The 10,978-nt window shown below is 53.3% G+C and overlaps 1 protein-coding gene across 1 annotated transcript in view; it reads right to left on the reverse strand.

Moving 5' to 3' along the window:
• Positions 1–123: 123 nt before the first annotated feature.
• NUCB1 (nucleobindin 1) overlaps positions 124–10,978 on the reverse strand; it is a 16,317-nt gene continuing 5,462 nt past the window's right edge. Inside the window, exons 6-14 of the mRNA XM_011374585.2 lie at positions 8,050–8,153; positions 5,588–5,773; positions 5,226–5,316; positions 2,218–2,276; positions 1,841–1,933; positions 1,657–1,749; positions 1,201–1,371; positions 612–729; positions 124–496 (exon numbers count right to left, since the gene is read on the reverse strand). Of these exons, the coding sequence (XP_011372887.1) occupies positions 393–496; positions 612–729; positions 1,201–1,371; positions 1,657–1,749; positions 1,841–1,933; positions 2,218–2,276; positions 5,226–5,316; positions 5,588–5,773; positions 8,050–8,153 (1,019 nt within the window). The 3' untranslated portion in view covers positions 124–392. The remainder of the gene's footprint in view (positions 497–611; positions 730–1,200; positions 1,372–1,656; positions 1,750–1,840; positions 1,934–2,217; positions 2,277–5,225; positions 5,317–5,587; positions 5,774–8,049; positions 8,154–10,978) is intronic.

Below are 10,978 nucleotides of genomic sequence, written 5' to 3' on the forward strand. Positions count from 1 at the left end.
GGGAGGCAGGGTTCCGGCAGCTGTGGGATGCAGGATGCTGGAGCGGCCTGACCTGGGGCAGCGAGGCCAAACCACCTGGGAAGGCGGGGACACGGCCGATCCCCTTGGAAGGGAGGGGGCGTCCGTAAGCCAGGCCGACCCTACGGGTGAGCGTCCAAATGGACATGAGAAGGCAGGTCCCTTGGAGGAGGACAGAGAGAAGGGACTGCAGACTGGGAGGCCGTGGAAGCCGAGGAGGCAGACAGGAGGCCCAGGCAGCAATGTGGGAAGAGCCACTCTGTCCCCTTCCCCTACGAGGCCACACGCGCCATCTCCAGGGGAGGTTGACCGTGACACCTCGCTCTCCTCCCATCAGCTGCGTCAGCCGGAACCAGAATGCTGGGGTTCTGGGGTCACAGGTGCTGAGAATCCAGCTGAGGTGGCTCGGGGGGCTGTTCAGGAACCTTCTTTTCTGAAGCAGCCACATCACCGGCTGGAGCTGGAACAGGAGCATCGTCTGGAAATGGAGAGGAAATGGTAGCGTTAGATACCCCAGCCTTTCCTTCCCCGACCCAACCCCATCCAGGAGTCCCGACCCCCAGCCCCTCCTCCCTGGGCCCAGAGGCCGGCACCTGTGTCAGGGTGGAACTTGAGCTGTCCCTCAGGGCCGGGGGCTGGGTCGCTGTGGCCTTGCTGTTGCTGCTGCTGCTGTTGCTGCTGCTGCTTCCTCTGCTCCATCTGCAGAACCGCCTGCAGGGGGCAGAGGACAGTGCCGCCATGATGCTGAGTCTCCACAACCCACTAAGTGCTCAGTCCTTTCTCTGAGGGCCTCAGCTTTTCTCCCTCATCGACAGGTGGGCTTCCTCACAGACATCCGGTTCTCTCCACGCCCCCACCTCTCGTCCCCCATCACGGCTGGGGTCACAGCTTGGGACAGAGAAGCCCTCACTGAACCCTCACCAAGTCTACCCCTCTCCTCCCTCCTGGGCCTTTTCACCCCCCTCTCCCTCTTACAGCACCCGCGCCTGCCCTTATCCAGCATGGCGGCCCAAGAGCGATCAGGGGTGGGGACAACGTCCGCCCTTATTCAAGATGGCAGCCAGCACCTGAGGCTCTACCAGTGATTAACACAGAGATCGCAGGCCTTCCCAGCCTTTGCACACACAAGGACAAGGGCCGCCAGGGGCTTGGAGGATGGGCCCAGCTTCCCCAGCGGGTCACCTGCTGCAGCTCTCTCTTCTGGGCCTCCAGGCGGTCCTGGGAGCGCCCCAGAGCCTCTGTCTCCTGGCTGAGGCGCTGGGCCTTGGCATTCAGCTCTGCCTCCCGGGCGGCCAGCTCCTCCTCGAAACGCCTCAGCTCTTCCTCCGTGTAGGCAGGATGCATCTCCACCGTCTGTCGGGGTGGGGACAGGGGCCATCAGCAGGCGACTCCAGCCATGCCCTCCCCGCCACCCATGTTGCGGGCGACTCTGCTAGCAGAGGTTTAGAGCAGGCTGGGAGGCCCGGGCCATGTGTATGGATGGGAGAGATCGGACTGGGAGCTGGGGACGGGGACAAAGATCAGAGACTGGGCAGGACGGAGACCCAGAGAGTAAGAGAAGTGGCCGGGAACGCGGAAAGAAAGGTTAGGGCTGGGAGCGAGACACATTCAGGACCTTTGAATTCTCCACGTCCTCACCTCCCAGCCCTCGCCGGCGTCCTCATACTCCTTCCTCTGGGTGGATGCGAGGAACTCCTCCAGGGTCACGAGGCGGTCCTGGTTGGTGTCCACCTGGGGAGCCAGGTAAGGGTAAGCGTAAGCGACACGGCTGGGCCTCCCCGCGCCCCGCTCCCACCCTCCCGCGCGGCGGGGCTCCGCGCACATTCTTCATCACGTGCTCCCGCATGCGCAGTCGCTCCTCCTCCATCTCCCGCATGTCGTCTTCCTCATTCTTCGGGTCATATACCTTCTCCAGCTGCCGGGTCAAGCGAGAGGCGAGGCATATTGAGCAGTCCAGGGCGACCTCTTCCCTAGGCTACCTCCACGTCCTTGCACACAGCACCAGACAACTTCAACTCCCATCAGTCCTTGGGGCACCCTGCCTCTCCTGGAAGCCTCTTTTTGCTCCAGGGGATGCTGGGAAGTTGTAGTTTTCCCATAACTCACATCCACGGGTACCTAAGGGGACCACCAGGCTCCCCGAGGGGACGCGTAGCTGCTCTGAGCGTCCCTTGCACGCGTCGCTTCCAAGGCACTGACCTCCTTGGTGAAGAGGGCCTCCAGCTCCTGCTCATCTAGGACACCATCGCTGTTGATATCTGAGGGAGAGACAACAAGGTATTTTGGGGGACTGAGGACAGAGTGCGTCAGGTCCCGGAGAGACGAGCTAAAGAAGAAATTCGGGCTGATGTGGGGTCTCTTTTAGAGGACAGGTAACAACGGGTGTCCGGCGGCAGAATGAAAGACTCCAGGCTTCAGCTCCCCATAGACCCGTGGCCCGCACAGCCCATTTCCTACCTACCAACCAGGGTCCTGGAATGGCCTCGATGAAGGTGGGGCTTCGCTGAGACCATTCTTGGGGCCACTATCCTATAGGACGACTTGATCCCAGCACTTGGTAATGTGGGCACAGGGTCAACCCCTTTGCCCAGGATCCAGGGGGTGCTGGGGCCTCTGCCTCCCCAGGTAACCAGGCCCGGGCCAACTCCAGTTGTCAGAGGAGCCTCTCCTTGCCAATTCAGCTCATCGAGCCGCAAGGCCAGGCTCACCGCCCCCGCCTCCTCTGCTCCCTCAGATCCGCACCCACACTGGTCCTGCTGAGGTGGCCGGAACCCCTGACGCTGCAAAACTAACGGTTCATTTTCAGCCCGCGTCTAACTTGACCTTCTGCCTGTGGCTTCCAGAACATCATTCTCTCCTCTCCAGCCACCCCTCTTCCTCCTTTGCTGGCTTCTTCTTCCTCTTGACCTCTACAGCTTGGTGCACCCAAGGGCTCTGGCCCGGGACCTCCTCTCTGTCTAATCTTCAAATCCGTCCAATACGGTAGCCGCATGGGCTGTTTAAATTTTAATTGATTCATATGAAATAAGATCAAAATTTCAGTTAATTAGTCCAACTTCCTACAAGTCAGGTGCTCAACAGCCTTATGTGGCTGGTGGCTGTCATACTGGGTGGCACAGAACATTTTCCATCAAACAAAGACAGCACGATTGGCCAGCACGTCCTTAGGTGGGTCCCTCCAGTCCCACAGCTTTCAATGCCATCTTCCTGAATATCCAACTACTAACTCTATCTCCACGTAAATGTGTAATAGACAACTCAGCCTTCACATAGACCCAGCTCCCAACCTGCCCTGCCAAACAAGCATGTCTTCTCTGTTTCCCTTTACCAGCTGCTCAGGCCAAATACCTTGGAGTCATCCTGGACTCTTTCGTTCCTTGATAATCCTCCTCAGTCCATCTGCAAGTCCCACCAGCTTGACCTTCAAGATGAACCCAGAATCTGAACGCTCTTTCTTCCTTCCCATGGTCCAGCCACCAGCACCGTGTGCTTTCTAACTAGGCCCCAGGCTTCGGCCTTCACCCCTACAATCTGTCCTTGACACAGCACCCAGATGAAGTCTGTCACCATCAGGCAGATAACGTCAGCCTTCTGCTCAAAACCCTTTTGTGGTGTCCCACCACAGACAGAACAAAATCCAAATTCCTTACCCTGGCTGTGACCTTGGACGGACCGAGTCCGTTCTTCCCTGTGTGTGTGTGTCCCCTGCCATCCCCCCAGAGTGCTGTTCCCCCAAACATCTGCGAGGTGCAACCCCTCACTTCACTGAGTTCTCTCTGTTGAAAGGTCATCGCCTTACGGCTATGCTTTCTGATCCAGCAGAGTCACTAGCCACATGGGGCAAATTAATTTAGCTTAATCAAGTGAAAAATTCATTTCCTCGACATTATGCCACAAAAAGACAAACACTATACGATTTCACTTGTATGAGCTAGCTGGAGTCATCAGATTCATAGAGATAGAAACAAGAATACAGGTTACCAGGGGCGGGGGGAGGGGTAACGGGGAGTTGTTGGTTAATAGAGTTTCGGTTCCATAAGGAGGAAGAACATTCTTCTTGTTTGTACATCAGTGAGAATGCACGTAACAGACTGAACTGTGCACTTTAAAACAGCTGAGATGGGGAATTTTATGTGTATTTTACCAGAAATACAAATCCTAAAACTTTTATGAACACTAAAAAAAAAAAACCAAAAACCAAAAAACAAAAAACAACTCAGTTCCTTAGTCCTAAGAGCCACACTGGAAGTGCTGAATAGCCACATGGGCTGGTGGCTGCGGTGCTGGACAGCACGGACGAGGAACACTTCCGTCAGCAGAGAAGGTTCTACTGGACAATGCTGGTCTAGCAAAACGTTTCCTGATCAGGCTACCCAGGACCGTCACTCTAGGCCTTTAATCCTGCTGTCCTCATCTCCATGGTCCATGTCACTACCTGAGACTACTGTAGAACCTACTTTCTTTATTCTGAGATGTATTCCCCCCATATTCTTTCACCCTTGAAATCAAGAGGCATCTTATCGTCAATGGTTTGTCAGTTTAATTAGTAGCAAGTATAAAAATTTTAGTGTATCTCACACCCCCACCGTCTCTTAGGTTCACTGGAATATGGAATTATCTGTTTGCCTCATCACTGGCTCTGTATGTGTGTGGGGGTGAGGGGGACTTTGTTTTGTTCACAGATGTATCCACGGGGTCTCCATGAAGCTTGGTGCTTAGAAGTTGCTTAGTAAACATTTACTGAATGAACCGGGCCCTGCTAAGTTCTGTTGACAGCTTCTGGGTTGGGGTCCTGGGCACATCTGAGGGGGCCTGGCAAAACCCAGACTACGTTGCGGATAGGAATAGAATGCAGGGGAACGGCCTCTTAATCACCGTGGAGAAGGGGCTCCCTAGAGGCCTGGTTACTAGGGAGCAGCCCGCCCTTAGTGACAGCGCTCCTGGCGGGGACCAGGGCCTCTGGGAGGGGACCCAGGCCTAGCTAAGTCTGGTTCGCTTGGTTAGAAGATACTGGCCCGTTCTTAGAGCTCAGTGGTTCTTCCATGGAAGATTCTAGCAATCTAGACCACCAGGGAAGAGAGGTTCAGACCTCCTTGGCCTGCCTAAGTCCCAAGAAGATGGGGGAGACCCCTCCTTAGCTTTCAGGCCCCTGAAAAGTCAGAGCCTCAGAATTCAGCCTGGGTCTTGGGACTCCCTCCCCACCTTACCATGCAGTATGAAGAAGGTCTTGGGGTTAAACCTGTTGGGGTCCAATCCATCCAGCTCCTCCCACACCTCCTTCAACTGAGCTTGGCTGCCCTGTGGAGGGGAGAGCCAGGGGCTCATGAGCAAGAAGGCTGGGTCCTATGGGAAAAAGCTAGAGAACCCTTTATCCCCATCTCTCAAATGTCTTGCCCCTCGAGTAAGAAAACTACAACTCCCAGCATCCCCTGGGGGGTAGCTGGATATAGTACAGGGGACTTTTTGCCCCAGGATCTGCTGGGTATTGTAGTTTTTCAGTTACGTCCCTATCTCGTGGAGCTTAAAGAGCTGGACATGGTCGGGGGTAGGCACAGATCGGGGTCCTTACAGGCACATTGACTTTGGGGTGCTCTCGGTGCCGTCGCTGTTGTTCTTCCAGTTTCCTCTCTGCCTCCTTCCGCTGCTCCTCTCCCAGCGACTCCAGATAACGGCGTCTCTCGTGTTCCTTGAGCATCTCGTAGCGTTTGAACTCTTCGTGATGGGCCGCGTCGTACTGGGCAAGGTCGCGGGTGGCCTGGGGAAAGGCACACGGCCACTCTTGTCTCACCTGTGTCCAACCCCTAATCCAACCTCCAAATGCCAGGCCTTTGACTCTGAGCCTGGCCCAACCTCCACTCTGTCCTGGGTCTCATTTCTTGGTCTCTCTGACCTACTCTGGCCTCCTCTCTTTGTTCAGAAGAGATTAGGATGATGACACATTAGCAACCCAGCTCTTTTAAGTCCTCCACAATCTCAGGATCTTGGAGGAATAAGAAAGAATACAGGAGGTGAACTTTACATGAAAAGCACTAAGGCTAACCGGTAATGAGCATGAGGTCTCTAATTATTTTACCCAGAATTCAAATCTGGGCTCTGCTGTGTAAACAAATCCCACTAACTGTGTGATCTTGGGCAAGTTACTCAGCCTCTCTGTGCCTCAATTTCCACCTCTGTAAAACAGAGATGACAATACTATACTGGGTTGAATAGTGTCCCCGTAAAACTCACATCCACCCAGAACCTCAGAAGGTGACATGATTTGGAATAGGGTCTTTACAGGTGTAATTAGTTAAGATGGAGTCCTACTCTGGATTAGGGTGGGCGCTAAATCCAATGACTGGTGTCATTATAAAAAGGCTACAAAGAACCAGGGAGACAGGAAAACGCCCCGTGATGATGGAGGCCAAGGCTGGAATGATGTGTCTGCAAGCCAAGGAATACCGGAAGCCTCCAGAAGTCGGGAGAGGCAAGGAGCAGGTTTTCCCCTATAACCTCTGAAGCGAGCCCAGCCCAGCCCAAACCCTGGTTTCAGCCCAGCGATACCGATTTTGGACTTCTGGCCTCTGGAACTGTGAGAGGATACATTCTGTTGTTTTGAGCCATCGAGTCTGTGGCATTTTGTTATGGCAGCCTCAGGAGACCCTTCTTGACTTCTGTCTTACACTGTAGGACAGTAAATTCATGCTGTTTGAACAGATGGTCCAGCAGGGGTTCTCAACCATGTGCAATTGTGGCCCACAGGGGAAAACTGTCAATGTCTAAAGACATTTTTGCTTGTCACAAGTGGGGGACATCTACTGGCATCTAATGCACATAGGTCAGGGATGCTGCTAAACATCATACGACGCACAAACGACCCCCATGACAAAGAACTATCTGGCCCCAAAGGACAAGAGGGCTGAGTTGTGAAACCCTGCCCTCCAGCGTGGAGGAAAGTGCCCGGTGAGGAAGCGGTTACGAGAGATGCTAGGGGTTGAGACCAGGAGGATGACACCGGGGCTGGGGAAAAGTGGGCAGTTTCTGGAATGTTCTGGAAATTAGTGACAAAGAACATCACTTAGGGACTGAGCCAAGCGCCCGTAGACGATGCAATCAAAAGGCTGCTGCTATTATCTTCACAGCCACTAGATGGAGCTCCAGTAGGCCAGAAAAGCAGGGCCCAGGCCAGGCTGAGGGGTGAGCCTGGAAGAGGCAGGGGCGGGCCTGGGCATCCCCTTCCACTCTCCCACCCCACTTGGCCTTCCCCAGGAGGTAGGGCTGTAGCTTCCATTTCTCAGATGAAGATTGTATTAGTTCTGATGGCTGCTATAACAAATTATCATCAACCTGGTGGCTTAAGACAACACACATTTATCATCTTACAGTATGGAGGCCAGAGGTCTGAAATTAGTTCCACTGGGCTGAAATTAAGGTGTCAGCAGAGCGGGACTCCCTCCAGAGACTCTAGGGGAGAATCCATGTCTCTGCCTTTTCCAGCTTCTGGAGCCGATTCGGTGCTGTGGAGTGTTCCAACATCTTCGAAGCCAGCAGGGGAGCTTCTGGCTTCCATTGTCACCTTGCAGCTTCTATTGAAATCAAGCCTCCCTCTTTTGAGGCTCCTTGTGATGACATTTAGCGTCTACCTGGATATTCCAGGATCATCACACCAGTTCAAGACCCTCAACTTCACCTTGTCTGCAAAATCCCTTTTGCCTAATAAGGTCACATAGTTCTGTAGATTAGGGTGTGACATCCTTGTTGGTGGGGGGGCATTATTCTGCCTACAACAAGGGCACAGAAGGAACGCTCCCACTCCGGTCATGTGGGAAGGACAAAGCTGGGAAGGGATTTGAAACCAGGCCTGAATGGAGCTGAGCCCACCCCGCCCACATGTCTGCTTTTCTGTAGAGACTCTGGGGAGGGTCGTTAGACAGCACCAGGCTCTCTGCAGCTGCTGGACGCCAGGCAGGGGTGAGCGGGCTCATGTCCTGCGCTGTGTTCCACTGTCCCCCTCAATCCTCTGCCTGTAGCTACCCTTCCACCTCACGCTACCGTCTGGATCAGCAGCTCCAGGTCTCGGGCCTCAAATGTGTGCTGGTTCTGAGGGTCCAGGTGTTCGAACTGCTTCAGGAGGCTCAAGTGGTCCAACTGTACATCTGGATGAAGGAGAAGGGAAAAAAAAAAAACAACAAAAAACGGCCAACTCATAGAATGGTCTTTCTTTCAAAATCCCTATCTTGGGCCAGACGTACTCTAAAGGAAGTCACAGAGGGCACTCACTAAGGAGGCCCAGAGGATGGCCTGACTGAGCCTGGGGCAATCACGGAGGGCTTCCTGGAGGAAGTGATGCCACAACGGAGTCTCCCGCTTCAAATAATAACCATGATAACAACTAACACGTATTGAGCGCTTCCTGTATGCCAGGTCCTGCTCTAAACACATTAACTATATTAATGCTCTTACTTTTCACAAGAATCTTACAGCAGGAATTCTACGGTTATCCCATGGTATGGATGTGAAAATGAGGCCCAGAGAGGGGAAGTGACGTGTCTGGGTCACCACCTAGGAAGTGGCTGCTGGGCTGCAGAGCACCCGCACTCAACCCCTGCTACGGGTTCAATTGGGGGACCTAAGATTCGACTGTTGAAGCCCTAACCCCCAGAATCTCAGAATGTGAACTTATTTGGAGAGGAAGTTTTTACAGAGGTGATCGAGTTAAAATGAGGTCGTTAGGGTGGACCTGAATCCAACACGGCTAGTGTCCTTATAAAATAGAGAAAGTCTGAACACAGTGACAGACACAGAGGCAAGATGATATGAAAAGGCACAGGAGGAAGGTGGCCTTTTATAAGCCAAAGACAGAGACCTAGAACACATCCTTCCCTCAGCCCTCGGAAGAAACCAATGCTGCTGGCCTCCAGACCGGTGACAATGAATGCCCATGGTTTAATCCAGCGGTCCCCAACCTTTGTGGCACCAGGGACTGGTGCTCCTATGAGAATCTAATGGCACTGTGGCCACGGCAGGAACTAGGTGGTGACGGGATCTGCTCCATAGAACACCCACTAGAGGCAGAGAACAGGTGACTGAGAGACGAGCGCATGACCACAAAGGATTCAACGAACGGAGGGTCCTTCACGCAGGACGGTCCGGGCAGGACTCTCTGAGGAGGTGACATCTGAGCTGAGAGCAGAGCTCGGTCAGCCAGGCAAAGAGTCCTGAGAAAGAATGTCCCAGGCAGAGGGAAGCGCATGGGCAAAGGTCCTGAGGCGACAGAGAAGCGTCGTCTCCCAGCTGATGTAAGATGGCGCCCACAAGAGGAGGGGCCGGGGCGGGGGTGGCAGGGACCAGCCAGGCCTCCAGGCAGCAAGGAGAACGGTGGACTTGATCCTGAGGTCACTGGGGAACCAGGGATGGGTTCTGAGCAGAGGAGGGACAGACAGACTTGAACTGGGTGTGTCACATACTCACAGGTTCCTAATTCCTGGAATTTGGCCTCACTGTGGCCAAAGGGACCTTGCAGAGGTGATTAAATCAGGGATCTTGAATGGGGAGATTATCCCAGATTGCCGGGGCGGTCCCTAAATTATAAGAAGGAGGCATAGGGAGATGTGACTACAGAAGGTAAGGTGACCACTGAATAGAAATGCTTCGCCGCCAGCTTTGCAGAGGGAGGAAGGGGCCACCAGCCAAGGAATGCAGCTGGAAAAGGCAAGGAGACAGACGGGTCCCTGCAGCCCCCAGAAGGAACCGGCCCTGCCAACACCTTAATTCCGGCCCGGTGAGACTGATTTTGGACTTCTTACTCCCAAAGTGTAAGGGAATGAATAAATGTGTGTTATTTTAAGCCACTTAATTTGGGGTAATGTGTGACCGTGGCCATAGAAACAAATATCGGTGTTACCAAGATCCCACTAACTGCTGGGTAGAAAATGGAACAAACAGCGAGAATGGCAGACGTGGACACAGGGAGGAGGCGACAGCAGTGATCCAAGGGGGACCTGAGGGGCAGCAATGGATGTGGAGAGAAGCGGCCAGATTCTGGAGATATTTCGAACTGTCAAAAGGACAAAGCTGAAGTCCACAGCACGGTGCCTGGGATGTAATAAGCAGATAATCACCAGGAGCCATTTTTCTCATTAGTGACAAGGGAACATCTAATTTGCCAGAGATCGATTTAGACTCCAATACTGTTACAATTAAAACGGCACAGCAGAGAAGGCCGGGGACCATGTCTGTCTCGTCACCTTAGAGCTCCGGCACTTGCCCAGTGCCCAGCACGCAGCAAGACTCAGGACATGTTTGGTCCGTGGATAAACGGAGTCAGATCGAAATAAAAACAAAGGCCAGCTCTCTCACCTGCGACATGGGAGCCTCACGGGGTGTCTGTCGGGAGATGAAGGGAGAAGCTGGACGTAGTTCTCACTAACAAGGGGGCATGTCCTCACACTTAGTGACAGGCCGAAACGTGCCCCAGCAGTATCAGAGCATACCACGAAGCGACAATAAGTAAACACCACTGGCCACAGTAGCCAAAATGTACCAGCGACCCAGATGCCCATCGATGGATAAACTGATAAACCAAACGTGGTTGGTCTGCACAACGGAATATTACTTGGCCCTGAAAAAGGAACAAGGCACTGATCCACACTACAATGCAGATGAGCCGTGAAAATACCATGCTAAGCGCAAGAAGCCAGATACGAAAGCTCACAAACTGTGTGATTTCGTTTTATGAAATGTCCAGAACAGAGACAGGAAGTGGGTGAGTGGTCGCAAGGGCTGCAGTAGGGGATCGGAGTGATACGGGGTCTCCTTTTGGGGCGATGCCAACATGTTAAAATTGACTTAGAGGATGGTTGCACATAGCTGTGAGTATACTAAAACCCACTGAATTATACACTATAAATGAGTAAATTGTATGGTATATGAATTACATCTCAATAAAGCTATTTAAAATAAATAGCATGGTCCAGACACA

Source organism: Pteropus vampyrus, unplaced genomic scaffold, assembly GCF_000151845.1.
Source record: "Pteropus vampyrus isolate Shadow unplaced genomic scaffold, Pvam_2.0 Scaffold250, whole genome shotgun sequence".
Taxonomy (NCBI): Eukaryota; Metazoa; Chordata; class Mammalia; order Chiroptera; family Pteropodidae; genus Pteropus; species Pteropus vampyrus.